This window comes from Aethalodelphis obliquidens, unplaced genomic scaffold, assembly GCF_003676395.1.
Source record: "Aethalodelphis obliquidens isolate GAN/ISIS:26980383/991018 unplaced genomic scaffold, ASM367639v1 scaffold8, whole genome shotgun sequence".
NCBI classification, from domain to species: domain Eukaryota; kingdom Metazoa; phylum Chordata; class Mammalia; order Artiodactyla; family Delphinidae; genus Aethalodelphis; species Aethalodelphis obliquidens.
Window position 1 is genome coordinate 38,909,733 of NW_020837952.1, and position 22,761 is coordinate 38,932,493.

At 45.7% G+C, this 22,761-nt stretch overlaps 1 protein-coding gene across 2 annotated transcripts in view; it reads right to left on the reverse strand.

Annotated features, from left to right (window-relative positions):
- The window catches only part of TMCC3 (transmembrane and coiled-coil domain family 3), a 119,131-nt gene that overhangs the window by 11,476 nt on the left and 84,894 nt on the right, over window positions 1-22,761 (reverse strand). Inside the window, exon 4 of one of the 2 annotated variants that reach the window (XR_003432951.1) lies at window positions 764-6,621. Coding sequence is in view for 1 of the 2 variants with exons in the window: in XM_027107207.1 (XP_026963008.1) it covers window positions 6,490-6,621 (132 nt within the window). In the remaining variant the exon portion in view is untranslated. Of the gene's footprint in view, window positions 1-275; window positions 6,622-22,761 lie in introns of those variants that run through there. The other variant, XM_027107207.1, reaches the window with a different exon arrangement.

Sequence of the window (22,761 nt, forward strand, 5' to 3'; positions counted from 1 at the left end):
TTTGTTCACCATACGCTGGATCTTCTTTGTTTATATTTATTGAATAGTTGTATTGTTTCTCAAATCTTTATCTCTTTCTTAATTTATTTTTAAAAATTTCCTCATTTTAACCTTCTATTTCTCTTAAGGCATTATCTGTGTATTTATTCACTGGATTCCTTGTAGTTTAGCCTTCATTTATTTTACTTCTATGTTTTTCCTAATTTCTGTCACTTCATTTCTGAGTTTTTCTATTTCTCATTAATTTAGTCTTTCATATTTTGTATCATTTCTTAATGTCTTTTAGCTCATTTTGAAATAGTACATTAAATTTTTCTTCTTTTTCTTTCTTATTTTTTTAAAGCAAATATTTCTGGCCTGCTTTCATTATCTGTAGGGATATTATTCTGCTCCTTATTCTAATTTTTCTTAGAATAACTTTGTATAAGATTTGACCTCTTACAAGGAGGTTTTTACCAAGGATAACTTTTTTAACTTCACAAAGTTACTCATTCTGTTGTGTTTCATGTAGTGCAAAAATATAACAGCTTGCTTTGTAAGAGTTCCTGGATATGTTCCCCTCATCCACTTTTATCTGGACTTTCTTTCCTTCATCGCTACAGTGCCTGTTCTGCTCAGTTTTGTTTTTTTTTTTAACATCTTTATTGGGGTATAATTGCTTTACAATGGTGTCTGCTCAGTTTTAATCCCACTCCCAGCAGTATCCTCAGGGAAGGGCCCTGTCCTCAAAGGGAGCCCTCGCTGGTGAGTTTTGAGAGTTCACAGGGGCTAGACTTACTCCAGGACTGTGTACTCACCTGCTAATTGTAGTCGGCACAGAGTTTCAGCTGTTGTCCTAAAACTAGCTTGCTGAGCTTTCCAGTGAATACCTGTTAGATATTTTAGGGGTTTCTTGTTCTCAGGTTTGTTAGATGTCCCACTGCTTTTCTTGTGACTATCAATGATTTCTCCTCACCTGCTTGTATTTCAGAGTCCACAGGGATCCCTTCTCACCTGGTTTTGTTGGAAAAGATCTGTGGGTTTTTGGTTTTGCTACTCAAGTGCTCTCTGTTTCTATGTGGAGATTATGCAAGTTCCAAACACTGTTCTGCCACTGCCATTTCCATCTTCCCAAATCCACGTGTTCACTCTGGGTCTCAGACTGAAGGGGCAGGAGCACACAGGGGAAGTTCTTCTTGTGGTAAAACGAGAAATGCAAGAGAACAAACTTGAAACCAGAGGATGCTGAAGCCTCTGCTTGCAGGACACATTTGTTAACACTCCATCGGCCAAAAACAGGCCACAAGCCAAGCACAATGTCAATATGCAAGAAAGTACACTTTGCTTCTAGGAAAAGGAACTACAGAATCACGCAAAGAGCATGATGAGGAATTGGGAACAATAATGTAGTGTTCCACACCAACCAACTGCATCTGCCCCAAAGGCTTTCTCTAAATCTTGCTAAATTACATTCAAAAAATGGTTTGTTAATTATACTTCCATACATAGATATGAGAGTGCCCATCCCACTACTACACTCATCATGATTGAATATTTTAATACATTGTTGTTAATTTAATAAGTAAAAAATACGTATGTGGTTTAATATTCAGATTGCACTTTTCATTTTTGTGAAGTCTAATCTTTTCCCATTAGTTTATTAAGCCATTTCTTTTTCTTCCTTAAGGACTTATCTCCTCATGTCCTATAGCCATTTCTCTGTGGCAGATGTTGCTTTTCTTGTTGATTTATAAGACCTCATTTCATAATAAAGATTTTAATCTTTATCTTTCATATTTCTTGCACAGACTTGTTCCAATTTGTCATTTTCATTTTGCATCATTTATCTAATTCTGCCTAACAAATCGCCTTAAAACTTTGTGTTCTAAACCAGAAAACATTTACTATTGCTTACAAATCTATGGGTCAGCAAGACGTAGCTGATGACCTGGACCAGGTGTAGCTGATCTCGGCTGGGCTCATTCATGCATCTGCTGTCAGCTGGTGGCATAGCTGGGGAACAGATGGTCTAGGATGGTCTCACTCACATACTGGCTGTTGGCTCACTGTCAGCTGGTGCAATGGGGATTAATGGGCCATGTTACCACCATACTTTTTTACCGTATTTATATTATTTAAATATAAAAAGTGTATACATTTTTAAATTTTATATATTCAAAGTTATCATGTTTTCTTATGTGATTTCTCTATTGTTGTTATCTTTGTAAAGTTATTCCCCAATCTCAAGGTCTGGTAAATATTTACTTACATTTTCTTCTGCATTTTTATTCTTTTATTTATTACCTCTAAGTCTTTAATCCATTGGAAATTGATGGGTATGAAGTGAGAATTTAAATGTTTTTGTTTTTCCACATGTAGTTAACCAACTATCCAAGCACTATTTATGGAATATTCTTTCCTCTTCCCATGAATTGATGACATCATCTTTTATCACAGAGTGGATTGTGATATAGTCCTTGGTTCCATTTTTCCACTGATATATCTGTCTATGGGTTCTTGTACTGCCCAAATCTATATAGTCAATGGGTGGAAGGAACTCAGAGTTGGGGGGAGACTATCATAATTATTTCTGCAAATTAAGTTCATACTGTGTTAGCCATTCTGAAGCCCAGGGTTCAAGATGAGCTCTGAAAGTTCAGGGGGGAGATGGAGGGGATTAATCCAGACCTCTCAGAGGGCAGAAGTCTTTGAGCAGAGGGAGGGCGCTTAAGAAGACAAATATCCTAACCTAGCATTTGTTGTGAAAGCAGAAGAAAGACATATAATTACAATCTTGATAAGAAGAGAAACCCTTGGCGTTTTCCGCCATTATCTGAGGTACCCAAGATGCTCCTGCAAGACCCAGGTCCTGGAGAGCCTTGTTACCAACGCATGCGCAGGATGTAACTGTGCAGTTTGGAACAGCGGGCTCCAGTCTTTCACCTGTGGCAGAATATGTATTATTTATTGATTTTCCTTTGAGCAACAGGTTTAGTGGAGATTGTCAATTCTCTGGGGGAATAAACATGAAAAGGATTCTCCCCCCTCAAAAAAGATCTATCAGTTATGCTCTGTGGAACCGCCTTTTCCCACTGGGTAGCAGGCTCCATTAGCTATGTATATACCAGTCTGATTCTATAATTTTTCATCATTTTAGTTATCAAGATGGTTCCTCTTCAGTTATTAAGCTTCAGCTCTGTTCAATTTAAAATTTCAATCTTTATTTGATCCAAAGCTTTCCTCTTTGCCTCTAACGCAGACTAGGTCACAGGCTTTAGAAGGTTTGGGAGTGGGGAAGTGGAGGGGAGACAGGGTCTTCTCTTCCCCACTCCCCTCCCTCCCTATGCTAACCCTTCTGGCTTTGGAGGAAGAGGAAGAAAAGCCAAAGCTCAGTATGCCTCTTTGTGATTGCCAGTGGCAGGACTGCTGTTCCCTGTGGCTGGCCAAGTGGCCCTGGGGCGTGCTCTGGCACAGTGCCAGTAGGCTTCTGGTGGTCCTTTAAGGAACATGTGACTTCTTCCAGCCAACCCCCAGGTGACAGCCTTGGACAGCATTTGTCCAATGCACAGGTCTGTCTGCCCAACATATGGCCATCCTCCTGCACGTCTACGGCCCCCAAACTCTAGGGCCCGTGAGCAGGAGAGGGATCCATCCATATTCTTAAACCCAGAGCTTGACAGGATAATTCTACTCAGGTCACACCAGCCTGTTACATTTCCGTACTACAGAAACTTCCTTCTTCTGAACCCAGTGCCAGGTTCCTGCAGATCTCAAGGCCGATGATAGCCCTGGACTCTACATTAATCTGGGCTCTTGATGCCCCAAGTCTCTAACATACAGGTTATACTATATTTATTTTGACTGCTTGAGTTATTCAGTACTTGCCTCACTATAAGATCTTAGGTTTCAACAGAGAGGTGGACTCACTTTCCTAAGACTATGGACCAAATCAGCACCATGCTCAGATTAGAATGTAAAGTGTCAGAACATATGACCCAGGATTTTTCCATCAGTAGAGGACTGCTCGGGCTTCCAGAATGACAGGAGCTAAGAACCTGGGCTTTGGTGTCAGATCTCAGTCTGAGTCTTGGAAGAACCACTTCCTAGCTAGCTAATCTTGGACAACTTACTTAACCCCTCTTAGTTTCAGTTTCCTCAATTGGAAAATAAAGATAATAATAATAGTATCTATCTTATAGGGTTATATTGCTTAAGTGAGATCATGCAAGAAAACCTCAGTGCCTGGTACCTAATGAGTTCTCATTTATGGTAGTTATTGTTTTGTTTGTTTTTGGTTCTTTTTTTTTAAATTGAGGTCTAATTGACATATAACAATATATTAGTTTCAGGTGCATTACATAATGATACAATGTTTGTACATTTTTCAAAATGATCACCGGAATAAGGCTAGTTAATATTCATCACCACACATAGTCCCAAAAGTTTCTTTCCCCTGGTGATGAGAACTTTGAAGATCTACTCTCTTAGCAACTTTCAAACACGCAGTACAGTGTTATTAACTATAGTCATATGGTAGTTACTAGTGTTCTAAACAAGAGAATCTCCTCAGGCCACTGTAGATTCAAACATGCCTAAATGTCACTGCCTTAACAGATGGCTGAGTCGCGTGTTATTGGGGTTAACTCCCAAGCAAGGGATCAGCGTGTAGCTGTTGTCCTTCCACCTCTGCAGTGCTTGTTCCATTCTGGTGGTGAGACAGCATGGGAGCGGGTGTGAGGAGGAGTGTCTATGGGTCAGTACGTGATCACATTAATCTGCATATATATGTGCAGATGTATATTTAATGTATATATATCTATTTCTCAATGTTTTTCAGCAGCAGAAACTATGTACTAGAAAACCATTAAAATATTACTTGGCATTTCTCAATACTGAGACCTACTTCCGTACGACAAATTGCCATGTAGCGGTCAAGAGAAGAACAAAGATTATGAGACAACTGACCCTTTAAAAAAGTCATTCGTGGGATGTTCATTATTCACATTGCATCCGCTCTCAATCCACCCCCTGGGTTTCTTATTTTATACTTATTTCCAGATTAACAGCCCAATTAGAAACCTATTGACTAAGAAGCTATTAAAGGCAATGACCCTCCTTCCTGCTATCAGCTCGCCCCTCTAAAATCGTCCTTAAAAGCACAGGAAAGCGGCACGGGCGCTCCCATTCCTGGACAAACTCTGCCCCCTAGTGTTCATTCGCACACGTGCGCACCAGCAACGCAGCGTCTCCTTTGTTATTTTTTCCTCCTGGGACTGGAACAGAAGAGGCCTGTCACCACCACACCCCTGCCTCCCATCAGCCTGCTCTGTGTAGATAATCCACCAAAAGGCTTAGATGTCATTTCTGTCTCGCGTGTTTGAAATTAATGTAGCCCATCAATCTCACTCTGTGGTAGAAAGTGTTTCTCCGCAGATTGCTAAGGATACGTCTCCGTGCGGGCGGGATTGCAGCGGGGGTGTCTGAGGTCTCCTAGACCTCCCGGGGGAGCCGGGTTAAGGCGTGCCCAGGAAGTGGAGCCTCGGCCAGGCCACGTGACCCGTCTCGGACCTTGGTTCCCTCGAGTGCAAGAGGAGCAGAGCAAGCGCCACCACGTAGAAGGAGAACCGCGGATGCCTGGGCTGTCGTGAAAAGGATATTTACTGGGAGTGGGGACAAGGGCACGTGGCTAAAGCTGTGAGACCTTGAATTAGAAATTCACCTTTCTCAGCCTTGAGCTTTTCATCTTACTAAATGGAAACAAGGACTTCGTCCTGCCAATGGCATCATCTTCTTGTGAAGAGAGAGAGAGAGGGGCAGCAGGGGCTCCCCTATGTGTGCTCTAGGAGCCCCCGGTGAATAGTCACGGGGTTCTTCACGGCGCAGATTCCTGCGCTCCACCCCAGGAGACAGACTCAGAACCTTGGGGTGCAGAATACCGAACCCCCAAAGATGTCTATGTCCCAATCCCCAGGACATGTGACTATGTGACCTTACATGGCAAAAGGGACTTTTCAGGTGTGACTAGATTTAGGATCTTGAGATGGGAGATTAACCTGGACTATTCAGAGGGGCCCCATGTAATCACAAGGGTCCTTAGAAGGGAAAGAAGGAGGCAGAGAAGATGTGATGACAGAAGCAGGGATCCAAGCGATGCAGCCATGAGCAAAGGAAAGCCGGCAGCCTTGAGAAGCCGGAAGAGACAAGAAACGGATTCTCCCCAAGAGCCTCCAGAAGGAACTCAGCTCTGCTAACACCCTGCTTTTACGTCTGTAAGACCCACTTGAGGACTTCTTACCTCCAGAGCTTTAGATAATAAACTTGTGCTGTCTTAAGCCACTACGTTTGTGGTAATTAGTTACATCAGCCTTAGGACACTATTAGGGGGTTGGGGGGGCAGTCAGTATCATAAATCTGCATTTTTCACAGACCCCTTGGTGAGATCTTTGTGGAACACTAAATTTCGAAACCAGAAGTGTGGTGGGAAGAGGCTGGGGACCAGGAGGTCTGGATTCAGTCTAGCTCTGGTGTCATTAGCTGTGTGACTTTGGCAAGGTTGCTGAGCCTTGGTTTCCCCATCTGTAAAAGGGGGCAGTTTGGGGGGATGCTGTCTAAGTATTCTTCTGGCAGGAGCATTCTGAGAGTCTGAAAGAAAATAAAGAGAAGCTCTTTGAAAAGAGTCACATCTGCTCAGTGTAGGTATTAATCCTCGAATCTCCTAGAAGAGATCCTGTTAATTCTTTGAACAGGTACTTTTTATACAGCACTTCCTGTGTGTCAGGTCTTGGTCTAAGCTTTCCACTTACAGCAACAGCTATCTGTGGGGTTATCTTGACACAGCAATTATTAATGTGTAATTAATAATTAAACGCTTTGGGGGGATGATTTCTAATCAGGATCTGATCAATAAGCCAGTAAAGGGGGGGAGCGGTAGGCACCATCTTCAGCTAATTAAGGGGGCGACTGTGTGTCTCTGCTCTGAAAAGAAAAATGTCACCAAACATTACAAGCAGCCTGAGGGGTCTGGATAGAAGGGGGAAGGGGCTGCTGTTGCTAGGCAACGAGCTCCTCATCACTAATCATGTGCAGAAAGCCTGGGGTCCTGTTCTCAGCACAGCCAGTGGGCCTCCCGCCTTCTCCCACCCCCCTGCTTCTGACAGTTGTCCTCTGGGCTCTTGTTCCAGACACCTGGACCCTGAAACAGGCCCAGGGCCCCCTCAGTATTCCAGGGTCAATTCTGCTGCTAAAAAAGCAAAATGACATAGAAAAGACTCTTTTTTTTTCTTTTTTTTTTTTTGCGCGGTATGCAGGCCTCTCACTGCTGTGGACTCTCCTGTTGCGGAGCGCAGGCTCCGGATGCGCAGGCTCAGCGGCCATGGCTCACGGGCCCAGCCGCTCTGCGGCATGTGGGATCTTCCCGGACCGGGGCACGAACCCGTGTCCCCTGCATCGGCAGGTGGACTCTCAACCACTGCGCCACCAGGGAAGCCCCAGAAAAGACTCTTTATGTCCATCTCAGATGAGCTAAGCCCTGGCACCAATATTCCAGAATACCCTTTCCTCCACTGCAGCCTTTGAATGAGCCATCACCCCAGAGGCTGGTTTAGATTTGAGAAAATCCCTTTCTGACCCCTGCATTCAAGGGAGGCTCTCGCTGTTTGCCATGTGGATGCTGAGCAAACATGTGGGTCCCTGGGCTGGCTTTCAATGTGCTCTGTAAACACTTCTCTCTGGATACAGCCAACTGTCCAATTATGCAAGATGCAACCCTCTTCCCCTGGGGATTTGTTGTCTTAAAAAGCGAGGACCCAGTGTGATCAGAGAGTTTACATAGCACGTGTCATACAGAGAAGATGCACCCACTGGGGCAGCTGCAGTCCCATGGGGCCAGCCATCATTCAGAAGAGAAGCACAGAAGGCTGCTTCATCTGCAACTCCTTCCGGAACGCACAGGCTCAGGAATAGCCAAAAATGGAAGAGGTGTTTGCATCTGTTTCCTTCCAAGATACACAGGCTCTCTAGGAGAACGGAGGGCTGCTTTTGTGCTATGGGAGCAAATGCTACATTTGGGATGTGGCACTGGAGTTATCAGAGGGATCCCTTGGTCCTGGAAGGTTATTTCAGAGAAACGTCATTACAGGCATCAGCTAAAAAGACAGACATCATTGCACAATGTAGAATGGACTAACCCGTTTACCTGGCACAGTTCTAAAGCTGGAGCTGTCCTGTGCTAAAGTCAGAAAGGGGGCTGGTCTTTCCCAGGAACCCTGAGGAGTTGACACCACCACCAGTGCCCAGGCAGGCTGCACAGCTCCTGGAGAAGGGCTGTGCAATGCGGGGACACAGCTCAGCCACCTGTCACAGTCCCTCCCTCTCTCGGCTTGAGCCACACTGGCCTCCCTGCTGCCTGCTCAGAATTACCTCCTTCAGGCCTTTACACGCGGCCCCTGGATGCTCAGCCCGATGCCTGGATGACAGGAGACCTTCTCTGACCACCATCCTGTCTAAGATAATAGATCTCCCACCTGTATGTACTCTCCAATGCCATTTCTAATTTTCTACAAAGTGCCTTCCTCTCTCTCTCTTCCTCTTTCTCCCTTTCTCTCTCTTTCCATCTGTCTGTCTCTCCCTTTCTCCCCCTCCATCTGTCTGTCCATCTTTATATTTTATTTGTTCGTTGCCTGTTTCCTTCACTAGGGTGTAAGTTCTGTGAGGGCAGGGCACTTGTCTGTCTTACTAACTGCTGGGTCCCTGGCACCTGCCACCGTGCCTCCCATAAGGCCAGCCCTCAATTAACATTTGCTGAGTTGACCCCAATTACTGTGACTCCACTCTTTTTCGGGAAGGCACAAGGCTCTTTACTTCCATCCTCATCCCTCAGGTACCCACAGCTTTCCTCTGGAGGCAACTAATATATGAATTTCCGATGTAACTTTATTGACATGTTATTCTTGTTCTAACAATACACACAGGGATACCTTCCTCCCACCCATCCTTTTTAAAACAGTAATAGTAGATAGAGTACTTTATATTTCTTCTACATCTTGCTTTTTTCACTTTATATATCTTGATGATCATTTCATGTCTGCTGACAAAACAAACTTCTTTATCTCTTTCTACAGCTGAGTAATATTCCGAGGTATGGGTATACAGTAATTTCTTTCTTTGGTCCCTTCTAGATGGACATGTGGGTTGTCTCCCATCTTTTGTTATTGCAAAGAGTGCTGCACATAATCTTGTCTACATGTCATACCATGGGTATGTGACCACATCTACTGGATAAATTCTTAGAAGTCAGATTCCTGAGTCAAAGGGTATATATGTGCTTGTAATTTGGGGAGATATTGCCAAACTGCTCTCCACAGAAATCGCATCTACACTCCTACCAACAACTTATGAGAAAGCTTGTTTCCCTGCATCTTTACAGACTTTCTTTTATCTCTGCCAATCTGATCACTGGAAAGTGATATTGCAATGCTGTCTTATTTTGCATTTTCTTATTGTGAATAAGGTTGAACATCTCTCCATATGTCTCAGCGGCATCTGTATCTCCTTTCTCATGAACTGCCTATTTTTCTAGTAGATTGTTGTTTTTCAAAAATCGATGTATAGTAACTCTGATATATTAGGAAAATTAATCTCTGGCTGTGATATAAGTTACAGATATTTTCCCCTATATGTCATTTGTCTTTGGATAAAACCATTGTATGTTTTCTGCCTTTTATATTTTTAGTCTAATTTCTGCATCTGTGTATGTACGTGTGTGACTGCCACCTTTTAATTTGCATTTTATCTTATGTCATCATATGTTTGCCAGTATTCTTGGAAAATGCACCTTTTCCAGTTTCATTTCAGTTGATGCTTCCCTGATGGAGCTTTTAGGATCCACTCTCAACTCCTGATGAATTGGGAGGCTACCCTGTTCCTTGAGGAATCCTGAGAGATTTGGAAAGCACTCACACTGCGAGAACCTTCATCTGTTCCATGTCAGCTCTTATAAGTCTGTTTCAGAGATGTTGACAAATTTTTGACTTTTTCAGGATTCCAGAACCTACCACCTGTCTTAGTCTTTAATCATCTCTCCACTCATTACAGGTACAGGAGGTGGAAGCAGCTGCAAAGCATCTGTTCCCCGAGAAAAGGAGCCCCTCTCTCAACGTCACTCTGCTTGACCAGAACCCACCAGGCACCGTCAACCTCGACGGACCTGCCCTCCCCTCACCCGGATCCCCATCCTCCTTCCTGCTCCACTTCCAGCCCTGACACCCCTCTTCTCCACCTCTGCTCCAGGCAGGCCACTCATTCCCACCTCGTCACTGCAGCCTGAGCATGGGGGCTGATCCAGGTTTACTGGGGCCTGAATCAGGTTCACTCTTTGAAAGAACGTGAATGCAGAATGACAAGTACAAAACTAAAGGCAAAAATGAATAGGAGAAAGTAAATCATTACAAACTTTGAAAAGTGGGAAAATACAAAATACAGAAAAATAAGCTATTCGTTAGTGTTAACGAGCTGCCTGGCACACTTCTAAAATACTAGTTTTCTTCCTTTTTGGCTGCATGCTCTTTGATTGTCTCTTCATGCAACAGTAAGCTGGAAATACCATTGTCCAGAGGGGGAATGGAAAGAGAGTTCAGGTTTTTATCCAGCATGGTTGACCATTTAGAAAGGTTGATTTTTAGCTTCACGACCTGTTATTGGTAATGTCTTGGTAAGACGTAGTCCGATACATTAGGAGACATGAATCATGCGACTTCCCATACAGACATGTCCACTATTGTTTACCTCCCACAGGATTAAATTCCATTTGCCACAATTTCCATCAAAAAAGAAAAAAAAACGTATAATACGTTTCTGTAGCTTTATCTGGTATATTCCTGCAGGGGACAGTTTCAATTTTGATCAGAAGTCAAGAATTCAGTCCTCCATTTCACAATTTTCCACATCTGATAATTGGAAGAAGTTTTTAACAGACCAATCTTCAGCTCTGTACGTTTCCAACTTGTTTCTCCTACACTTCCCACAAATTTCTGGAGGTGAGCACCGTGGGACACAGTCTTATCGTGACATGACCACTAGCCCTGCACCTTCTTGTCACCTGGCAGGGTGAGTCAGGCAGTGGGAGTACTCCTAAAACCATTCCTACACCCAGCCAACGAGTAAACTTAATGAAACAATTGGAAGTCACATAAAAATATCCATTTAACACACTGTAAATGTATCCTCAGCTCAATTTCCCCCTAGTTGGTTTTCAAAAATGCCCACGGTCATGTCAAAACTGGGGGGAGGGAGGATTTAATCGAGGGGAAGTTGAAATGGAAAGAGACTGATGTGGTCTTAATAATTGCAGCTAATGCATCTCCTAAAAACTCTGCAAAAATCTATGAACATGACTCCCACCCAGAGTGGTGGAGGAACTCATGAGTGAGTAGCCTTGAAACTTAAGCGTCATTAGCCTCGAGATAGATTCCCCTCTGCTCACACTGTCTCCCCACCCCTCCCCCACTGCCTAGCCTTCATTTATTTTATTTTCTTCTTGGCCACGCCCTGCAGCATGTGGGATCTTAGTTCCCCGACCAGAGATCGAACCCGCGTCCCCTGCATTGGAAGCACGGAGTCTTAACCATTGGACCACCAGGGAGGTCCCTAGCCTTCATTTAAAATAGGTTCTGAGGGGCTTCCCTGGTGGCGCAGTGGTTGAGAGTCCGCCTGCCAATGGAGTGGACACAGGTTCGTGCCCCGGTCTGGGAAGATCCCACATGCCGCGGAGCGGCTGGGCCCGTGACCCATGGCCGCTGAGCCTGCGCGTCCGGAGCCTGTGCTCCGCAACAGGAGAGGCCACAACGGTGAGAGGCCCGCGTACCGCAATAAAATATATAAAATAAAATAAAATAGCCTCTGTAAATGTCAAGATGATTTTGATTTCTAGGGACAGAAACCCAACTGAAACAAACCCAATGGAGGATATATCGATTTCCAAACTGCTGGTCTTAAGAACAACTGGGACCAGTGCTGGAAACACTGCCAGGACTCTCTATCTGTCCTCTCCACACCTTGGTTTCTAGCTCTACAAGTGCAGACTAAAACTTCTACCTCACAGGAGGTTTCCTCTCCACCAACTCCACACTCACATTGCATTGCTTTGCCATTTAAGAGAAACCCTCAAAAAACTCAGATTGGGCCAGCTGGGGTCACGTGACCACTCTAGTGGGGCGCCCCCCAAAGATGTCCATATCCTAATCCTTGGAACAGTGACTGTGTTACCTTACATGGCAAAAGGACTTTGCACATGTGATTAGGTTAAGGATCTTGAAATGGAGAGATTATCCTGGATTATCTTGATGGGCCCAATGTAAACACAAGGTCCTTATAAGAAGGAGGCAGGAGACTTAGAGACAGAGAAGTTGATGTGATGAGAGAAACAGAGTAATGGGGGCCACGAGCCAAGGAATGCTGGCAGCCTCCATATACTGGATAAAGCCAGGGATGGGCTTCCCTGGTGGCGCAGTGGTTGAGAGTCTGCCTGCCGATGCAGGGTACACGGGTTCATGCCCCGGTCCGGGAAGATCCCACATGCCGCGGAGCAGCTGGGCCTGAGAGCCATGGCCGCTGAGCCTGCACGTCCGGAGCCTGTGCTCCGCAACAGCAGAGGCCACAACAGTGAGAGGTCCGTGTACCGCAAAAAAAAAAAATTTTTTTTTCTTAATTGTGCTGGCCACTTGATTAGGATGACTACCATCAAAAAAACCAGAACATTAATTGTTGACAAGGATGTGGAGAAACTGGAACCCTGTGCACAGCTGGTGAGACAAAAAGACAAATACTGCATGATTCAATTCATATGAGGTTCCCAGAGTAGTTAAATCATACAGATAGAGAATAGAATGGTGGTTGCCAGGGGCTGGAGCTGGGAAGGGGAGTTGGGGAGTTACTGTTTCATGGGAACAGAGTTTCAGTTCTGCAAGATGAAAAGAATTCTGGACGGTGGTGATGGTTGCACAATATGAATGTACTTAATGTCACTGAACTGTACATGTAAAAATGATCAAGATAGTAAATTTTGTGTTAGGTACATTTTGCCACAGTAAAAAAACTGGGAGGAAAAAAAAAAAAACTGGGAGAAAAAAACCCGTGCTAGCTAAAATCGTTATTGCCAAACAAGACACACTTAAGGGCTCCATTCAGCCCACAGGCCACCAGTTTGCAACCTATTGTTTAACACTTAATTTTTCGAGTTGTTTTGTGTGTTTCTGTCTCATTCACTCAACTAGGAAGTAAAATGCTATCAAAGTAGGAGCTGTGTCTTAACCTCCTTTGATGTCCTGCAGGCAGGAGCTCTGGGCTCTGCAGCCGGCAAATCACAGGTGCCCTGCCAAGTATCTGATGACACACACACTCACACACATACACACACACTCAACTCACACACTCCACTAGCAACTAATTATTAAAAAGCCGTGCGGTACGTGGAGCTGTGAGCCCAGGGGGCTGCGTCATAGCAGCTCAGGAGCGAGAGGGGGCACCGCGTTGGGAGCACTGAAAGGACGTCACCAGACAAGAAGGTGGAGATGCTGTGTCAGGAAAGACAGGCTGAGGGTGGGCAAGTGGGGAAAGTGGGCCTTGGCAGCCGTGTTTCTGGAGGTTCACCCTCATCGCAGTGGTGATGGGAAAGCACTGCAGGCTCTTAAGCAGACAGTGACAAGATTGGAGCTGATTTTGGGATAAATCCTAAAAACTAGAGCCTGGAACACCCTGGCTGAGGGACTCAGGACAAAGCTGTGTCCCCAACAGATCTCTGGGGCCTCGCACGTGTGTGGGAAGAATGAGGAGACTGGGACCCCGGGAAGCACTGGGGGAGCTCGGGGGGCTTCAGTGAGAGGGGTGATGACTTGGCTGCATGCCCCATTCAGAGCGAATTGCCGTGTGTGTGTGTGTGTGTGTGTGTGTGTACACGTGCGTGTGCACACCAATAGCTGGAGTAATTCTCAGGTGGATCTGGGCAAGCCGACTGCCCACAGGTTCAACCTGTTTCCCTCTGTCAGGGAAGAAGACATTTTCCTCTACTTTTCCAGGTTCTTCTGGCTTGTCTAAGAATTAAATTGACATGAGACCGATGAACAGGAGAAAATCAAACAAAACTTAAAAATGTATACATGGGGGCTTCCCTGGTGGTGCAGTGGTTGAGAGTCCGCCTGCCGATTGGGGGGACACGGGTTCGTGCCCCGGTCCGGGAGGATCCCACATGCCGCGGAGTGGCTGGGCCTGTGAGCCATGGCCGCTGAGCCTGGGTGTCCGGAGCCTGTGCTCCGCAACGGGAGAGGCCACAACAGTGAGAGGTCCACGTATCGCAAAAAAAAAAAAAAAAAAAAAATACATGGGAGAGAGCCAGGAAAACTGTGTAACTCACCAAAATGGCTAAAACCCTCACCTTAAATGCCATCTTCAGCTAAAGACATAAGAGGATGTTGGGGGTAGTGGTTTGGAACCTCAAAGGGGAAGCAGATAATTGACATGGAGATGGAAAGCAGATGTTTGGTAAACTAACATTTCCTGGGTAGGCAGAGAAGGTGGGCCAAGAGGGGGATTTTAACAGGCATTGCTAGGTTCCTCCCTCCTCCACCCCTGGTTCACACTGCAGTTATCTACAGTATGGCTCCCTTCCTGGGACGGGCCCCAGTGAGGGGGAAGGTCAACATTTCTTCCTGAGTCTTTTGGGTCATGATTGTTTTCAGCTCGAGATAATTTGCATAGGAAAGAGACACTCTGGGGGGACAAATTTTGCTCCCCTCCACTTCCTTTACATGCTTGCTAACCAGTTCCAGGCCCTGATCAGAAAAGGATGGTGTCCTGAGGTCCAGCCATCAGATCATCTTTGCCCCCTGGGGACAGAGGAAATAATAAGTGCTCTCACTTTAAACTGATCCCAGACACGGTCCCACGCACTCAGTAACCCGTGGCAACCCCTAGAGGCTGCTACAACCTCAGCAATGAGGAGGACCGTATGCAGGGAACTTACTGGTTCCCCAGATGCAGAAATGACTGAGCCCTGGTGACCACCGGCAGTCTAAACGTGCACGGAACTCTCATGCTGACGAGGTCTGAAGGGGCAAAGGCCCAGTCCCCTAACACCCTTCTCTGAGGGAAAGAAGAATCTTAGAAGAAATGATATGAACAAAAGAGGATACTTCTCGGGTGGTTCTCTGGTGGCCAACAGTGACTGAATGTTTATTAAGTGTATTTCTCTCTGTTTGCTCAAGGGCAGCTCTTCACCACTGGGACTTGAAACAATTTCTTCAGAAATAATTAACCAGCCACAATTAGTGTTGCCTCATAAAGCCTGGAAAATACAGTGGTCAGAAGAGCCGCATTGAAGGGGCAGTCTGGGGAAGCTGGGGGCACAGGGATGGGACCACTGTCGTCAGAGGTGTAGTTACTAAGAACTGGGTGACGTCTGGACTGCTGGCCCCAGGGATTTTGAACTTAGTAACGGAGGCGTCATTCTTCATTCCCAAACTTGACCAGTGGTAAAGATGCCAGGATGCCCACGATTGCTCAACTGATAGTCATCAACACATCCTCAAATCAACGTGCACTTCTGAATACGAACAGGGATGCTTCCAAAGGGGCTAGAGTTCTGCGGAGCCCCCCTTAGCCTCTGGGTCCCCTACACGCTGGATCTCATCCTTGTCGCCTCTGCCACTGGCACAGTAGGGATTCTGCCTGGTGCTTCCCCTAAGCAAACAAGAGCAGCCACTAGAAGCACCTGTAGTTCCAAGACCAGTTCCCCAGCCCCGGCCTCCAACCAGATTACCACTCCTACACCCCAAGATGGTCTTTGGAGCTCAGCGCAGGAGATGGCCATGATCCCTGTATGATGTGGAGGCAGTCATGTTATGGGCTTCATGTTATAGGTGACCTAAGAGAGGTCTTAGAGGTGCCCTGGGAGCAAAGAGGCTAGTTGAGAAGGAGACCAGGAATGCCCCAGCTAAATGGCGCTCCCCCGCTCAATCTGGGAAAAAAGTGTTCCCATCTTCCCTAAGCCAGGCATTTGACATATCTTGCTCCCATCTTACTCTCACATCACCCGTTCTCTGCATTCAGTTGGCTCCCACGTTAGCCCAACCCAGGCTCCAGGCAGTTCCCACACACTCAGCCAAACTGGACCACTTGCTGCAGCCTTACCCTCCTCCACATATTCCTGCCTCTACACGTCTTTACCCAAAATGCACATTTGATGGAGGCCTATTTCATGTGACCATTTTGACCCAGATGTTTGATGTGACCAGATTAAAATACCCTCCACAAAGGTACTCAAAACACTACTTTATCTTAAAAATTGCAGTCCTAACTGGAAGGAAACCAACAAAGGACAGGGTGTGGGTTCATATAGATAGAAGCACATGATATCTGTTAAAGACATTACTCAGTGATAACAATAAAAAACTAAATATTTAATCATTTGTTTCTCCCCCCAGCAACCTAAAAATACACTTCACACTAAAATAGCCACTTTAGGATCACTATGACAACATGGCACAAGTTTGCTCATACTGCTTCCTCTATCCTCCCACTGTCTGTGTAGTTAGGAATGCCTTATGATGTAATTAGCAGCCACTAAGAGAGCTTAAGCGGGAAAGACATTTATGACCTCACACCACAAGAAGTCTGCAGGAAGATGATTCCTGGCATTGACTCAGATGCTCAACAGAGCTGACAGGGACACAACCTCTTTCCATATTTCTACTGCCATCCTTACGCTGGCTATCAGTTCTCACTCTCATCACCTCATGGTCACAATATGGCTGCCACAGTTCCAGGCATCATATCCTCATACAAGGCAGGGAATAAAGAGAAAGGGACAGTAGTTAAAGAGGCTATTACAACTGTCCTGGGACAAACTGAACCATAACCAACCTAGTGGCAGCTGAGATGGAAACATGACAAATCTGAGACATATTTAGAAGGTAGAATTGACATGACTCTATGGTAGCAATGATGAGGAAGACGGATCAGAGGTTTCTAGTTTGGGTGACTAGGTAGGTGGTAGTGGTGGTGGTGACTTCAGTGGAAGCAAGGAGTACAGAAAGAATAGATCTGGTATAAGGGAAGAACAATGACCTTAGTTTTTTTAGTTTGAGGTGCTCTAGGGACATCTGTATACATACAGATATTTTATAGGAAACCTAAAATTGGATCCATGGCCCAGAAAAGAGGTAAGCACTAACTATGTAATTGGGGTAGTACCTGTCAAACAGGTGATGCTGAAATCGTAGACAGTGTGTAGAAAGCAGGTAGAGTGGAGATAATGGAGCCCCAGAACTCTGAAGAGGGGTGGAGAAGTAAAAGGACATCCAGGAGCATGGTGTTAAGGAGACCCCCTAAGGGAGGAGACAGCATCAAAGAGCAGGGAGAGATCTGCACTGTCGAATGAACTAGAAATCAAGTAAGACCAGGGCTGTGAAATACATGTACTGGTTTTGGCAATTAGGTAATTGATGACCTCACTGAAAGCAGTTTATGGGAGGGAGGCACTGATTGTACTTTATCGTGGTTTGAGGAGCCTTAGGAAACAAGGAAGTGGAGACTATTCCCTCAGGAAACATGTTGTGAGGTGTGGCCATATGATTGACTCTGGCCCAGGAGTTATAAGGTTGGTCTTGTTGGGGGCTGAGAGATGAGATTTTCCTCTCTGTACAAGGCAAGGAGTGAGGAGAGCCTGCAACTCCTGTCGTGTTCTTCTGTGTGAGGATGTGATGGCTGGGTCTGGGGCAGCCATCTTATGGTCAGGAGGGCAGACATCACTGCCATAACTGAGGCTCAGCAGAGCAGAAGGATGGGATGAGCTTGGCCCTTGGCCTTCACTGAGCTGATGAACTATCCCTGCAGCCACCTACCTCCCAACTTCTTTTTAGGTGAGGAAAATAAATCCTTGTTGCTTAAGCCACTTTTACTCTGCTTCTAACTGGCATGTTGAGCACACTGCTCATGAGATGTGATAAAAATGAACTCTACTATTGTTTCCCACCATCCCTGGAAACTATTCAGTGGGGATAATATCTCCCTATTCCTAGATGAAAACTCTGGCAGACCCATGACTTTTGTCCTCACCGTTAGGTAACGATCTAAAGTCTCCTCCTATAGTAAACACGGTTGCAATTTTGGAATTAAAATGGCCAAAGACTAAATCTGAACCTGATTTTGCGTCAAATCTCCCCTCCATCACCAGGCCTGTGTCAGGCCCAAAGCCCGAGGTGGAGGGGCCACAAGGCTGGCTTCTCTCTTTCTCCACCTCACGCTCTTCCTCCTTCACCCAACGCTTATCTCTACCTGCCTAGGGTCAGGGTGTGGGGTGATGAATGCTAAGGCCACTGAACAGGTCCTGCTGTCAGCCGGCTGTGGCTCTCTGGTCCTGGCAGAGGTGAAAGCTGACCTTCTTGTGGGTGCTTTCTGTGTGCTCTTAGAAGCTTCCCATCCCTGGGGATGCCTGCAGTTCCCTTGACCTGAGGGCTCCTTCCTCAGCCACAGGAAGGCTGTGCCCACCTCTAGCTTCCTTCTGCTGTGCTGCCCCCCAGCTCCACCCACTGGCTCAATCCGACTCATACCACACAGATTTGTCTGCGGCGTGGCCACGTCAGGCCCATGGGAAACACTGGGCGTCTCTGTAGCTGACCCCGACACAGCCCTCCTCTCCCGGGCAGCCACAGGCTACTTCAGCCGTCTTACTTGTCAGTCAAAGTCCTCTTGGGGACCTGCTTTCAGGTGAGGGCAGTAGAACACCCACCACAGACACATCAGAAGAAATCCAAGGAAAGAAAGAACTCAAGAACACCCTCTTTCTTGCCCCTCTCTCAATCCTTTTTTTGTTCTGGAATTGGTGAGGGGCTCAGGAGCACAAGGAGAGGTTCCCAATCACTCCCTTTGGAGGTTCTACTAGAGTGACCTGGCTTTGGAATTTCATCTTTTGTATTCTGACAACTTGCTCAAAACTTTGGTTTAGCTGCCCACCTCTGAGATGCTTCTTAGTGAGAAAAATAAACCTCTATTGTTTCAGCTCAGTAGTCTATCACCAGGCATGGAAAGCAGCTGAACCACTTCAGCTGGCTTCATGACTCTCCTGACACGATAAAGTCAAAGCTGGTGATTTGTAACAGTAAAAAATTAGAAACGTCCAACCACAGGAGATCCAACACGTGAAACATGCATACGATGGAAAATTATACAGCCTTTTAAAATGATACTTTGAGGGACTTCCCTAGTGGCCCAGTGGTTAAGAATCCGCCTTCCAATGCAGGGGATGCGGGTTCAATCCCTGGTTGGGGAAAAAAGATCCCACATGTCGCGGGACAACTAATTCTGCGTGCCACAACTACTGAGCCCATGTTCTCTGTAGCCTGCTCTCCACAACTAGAGAGAAGCCCACATGCTGCAACGAAAAATCCCACGTGCCACAACTAAGACCCAACGCGGCCAAAAATAGATAAACAAATAAATAAATATTTTTTTAAAATGATACTTTGGAAGAATACAAATATAGGAACATAGGAAAATGTTCATATTTTGTTAAATTATATATATGCAGAGGAAGAAGACTAACAGGAAATGTCAGAAAGGTCAAAGTCCAATACGGCTGAAAGAAAATAAAACACACACATGTTATATATGCATAGAAAATAGCTGGGTGGATACACAAGACATGGGTATCAGCAGCTGCCTCTGGGGAGGGGCCCTGGGCATGGGGGAGGCGGCAGGGGGCGTGATTCCTGAAGTTTCCAGCCATATGCATGTGTTCCTTTTTCAGCCAGAGAAACTGAATAGTGTTGTTGTTATTTTTTGTTTGTTTGACACTTTTAGAGGGAAAAGGATAATAATAGTTTTCTCTGGATGGAAGATTTAATGGAGATTTAAAACATCTTTTTGTTTGTTTATTCTGTATTTCCAGATCACCATGTATTACTAAAATAACCAGGAAAACACACACACACGCACACACACACACACACACACACACACACACACACACACAGTAAAATGCCCTCCCTCTCCCTGTTTCCTGCCCTTCCCTCCCTGAACAGTTTGGTTCCAAAGCCATGAGTGATGAGTGGACACAGAAGGTCGGGCTCCGTGGGGGGAAGGGGATGGCCTAGAGCAAGGTGGCACAGCTCAAGCAGGGGGACAGGACCTGGTGGAGGGGTAGCCTGGCAGAGGCAATCACAGCCCCGGAGGGTGAGGAGGGCTTCCTCGTGCATCACAGCCAGAGCAGGGTGGGGAGGACATCCATGCACTGGGGTGACCCGGTCAGTGTGCCTGAGACTGCAGCAGGGTAAGGAGAGAGACCCAGTGGAGAGGCAGCCTGGCGTTGAGTGCCAGCACCCCAAACCCACCCACATCTGGGAGGGGTGGGAAGCAGAGATGGGGAGTCAGTTACACATGGGGGTTGGGCAAGTGAGTAGGTATATTAGAGACAATGGAAGGCAGTGTTTCACTGTTGGAGAAGGGTGTGCAAATACAGAAAGGAAGACAATTTGAATGCGCTCATGGGGTTGGACTGGGGTCAGAAGGGTTGGTGTAAACTCATGGTCTTCAACGTACAGATAGATACAGAAATAAGCAGAGATCTAAATGTATATCTATGTGAATATACATATATAAGCAAATATAGATGCTGTCTTAGTCAGCTCAGCCTGCCGCAATAAAATACCATAAATTGCGTGGCTTAATAGGGTTTTTTTTCACAGTTCTTGGAAACTAGGAAATCCAAGATCAAGGGTACAGATTTGATGTCTGGTGAGGGCCCTCTTCCTGGCTTGTAGATGGCCACCTCCTCACCGTGTGCTCACCTGGCCTTTCCTCGGTGCATGCGCCCCCTTCTGCTTACGAAGCCTCTGATCTCATCATGAGGAAACCACTCTAATGACTTCATCCAACCCTAATCACCTCCCAAAGGCCCCATCTCCAAATACCATCACCTCAGGTTAGGGCTTTGACACATGAATCTGGGGGACACGCACAAATGCGTGTGTTCCCTACTTCTGTCCACTGAGAGGGCCTGCGAGTGGTGACACTCCGATGGCAAAGAGCAAAGCTAGCAAAGCTAGCACCCAGAGCTTGGCTTTTCCATACTGTTTTCCACTAAAAGGAATCCGGATTCCTTGAAAAAACTGCCAGTTGCAGGTCTAGGGTGGGGAAAGCACAAGACGAACCTGGAACACCTTGTGCCAAAAAACAAAGGGTGCTCAGAGGATGATGAGGACGCGCCAAAAGGACACAAGAGACAGCGTGAATGAGCTCCCACTCGCCACTCAGGGGACAGCATGTCATTAAAATGAACAGTCAGCATCATGGATTATAACCCTTTGGATAAAACAGAAAGCCATGATCCCATACTGAGAGAAGTAAATTAATGAATACATTGAAAGTTTGCTGAGGAACAGGAGGTATGAAGTACCTTCCCACGAAATACTTATTAATTACCAAGGGGAAAAAATGTCTTTACAGTGACATCACCTTAATCAAGAGTTCAAAAAAAAAAAAAAAAAGAGTTCAAAGCAAAAGCATCCATAATGAGACACAGCAAAACTGCAGCCCATCTGATAGGATGCAGTGAGAACACGGCGTCGCTTCTGTGATATTCCTGCCAGAGGTGGATACGCTGAATCTAATCATAAGGAAACACCAGCTTGGGGGACATTATACAAATAACTGTAAACTTCAAATGCTCCAAGATCATGAAAGTCAGGGAAAGATGGAGGAACTGTTTCAGACAGAAGGAGACAAAAAAGACAACTAAATGCAGTTCATACTTCTGGACCAGATCCTCTGGCTGCAAAAGACACTATTGGGACAACTGGTGAAACCTGAATGGGGTCTGAGGATGGGATGTCAGTAACACATCTATTTAACTTCCTGATTTTGATGGTTGTATTGTGGTCATGTAGGAGAATGTCCTTATTTTTAGGAATCACACAATAAAGGGTTTGTAGGTGATAGGACTTCAGGTTGGAAACTTACTCCCAAACGGTTGAGGAAAAATAAAATTCTTTGTACTAAACGTCCAACTTTTCTCTAAGTTTGTGATCATTTAAAAATTTTTTAAAAACCCAATAAATTCTATTTACATATATGAACTAAATATCCCTAAGTATAGAATCGGTGTGGTTATATACTACATAGTTATTTTATTTGTGTACTAATAGGGCATATACATATACAAATACAGAGCACTGGGACCTCCAAGCAGACCTAGACCTCCTTGTGCTGAATGGGGGGCTGCAGCCCCTGGAGATCCAAAGAGGCTCTGGAGATATGGGCCAGCCTCTGGGGGCCGCCTGACTATAGCTGGAAGCTGGGCCCCTCCCTAGAACATCTAGCCCCCCTATTCTGAGATAATGGCTTCCAAACGTCCTAGAAAATTCAGAAATCAGAAATTCATAATTCCTGGCCTGAGAAATCATTGAAATCCCAGACATTCTTCTATTTCAGGATCCCCAGGGCGCGTCCCAGACAGTCTCACGCCCCTGATGGTGGGACCCATCATGGCCTGATGATGTGGAGTCAGACAGAGGAGGCTCTGCCTTCCAGCCCCGCCAAGTTTGTGCCTCAGTTCCTCCACGTGTAAGACGAGAAGAGGGCTGTGGTGGGGAAGAGGTGACATAATCCATAAACCCCCCAGGCCCTGTGCCGGGTAAATGACATGCTTGGTGACAGGAACTGTTTTTCTTTATCAAAGTTCATGTTTCCTTGTTTAGATTCCAGAAATGTGGTCACCATTTCGATAAAAGCCACCAG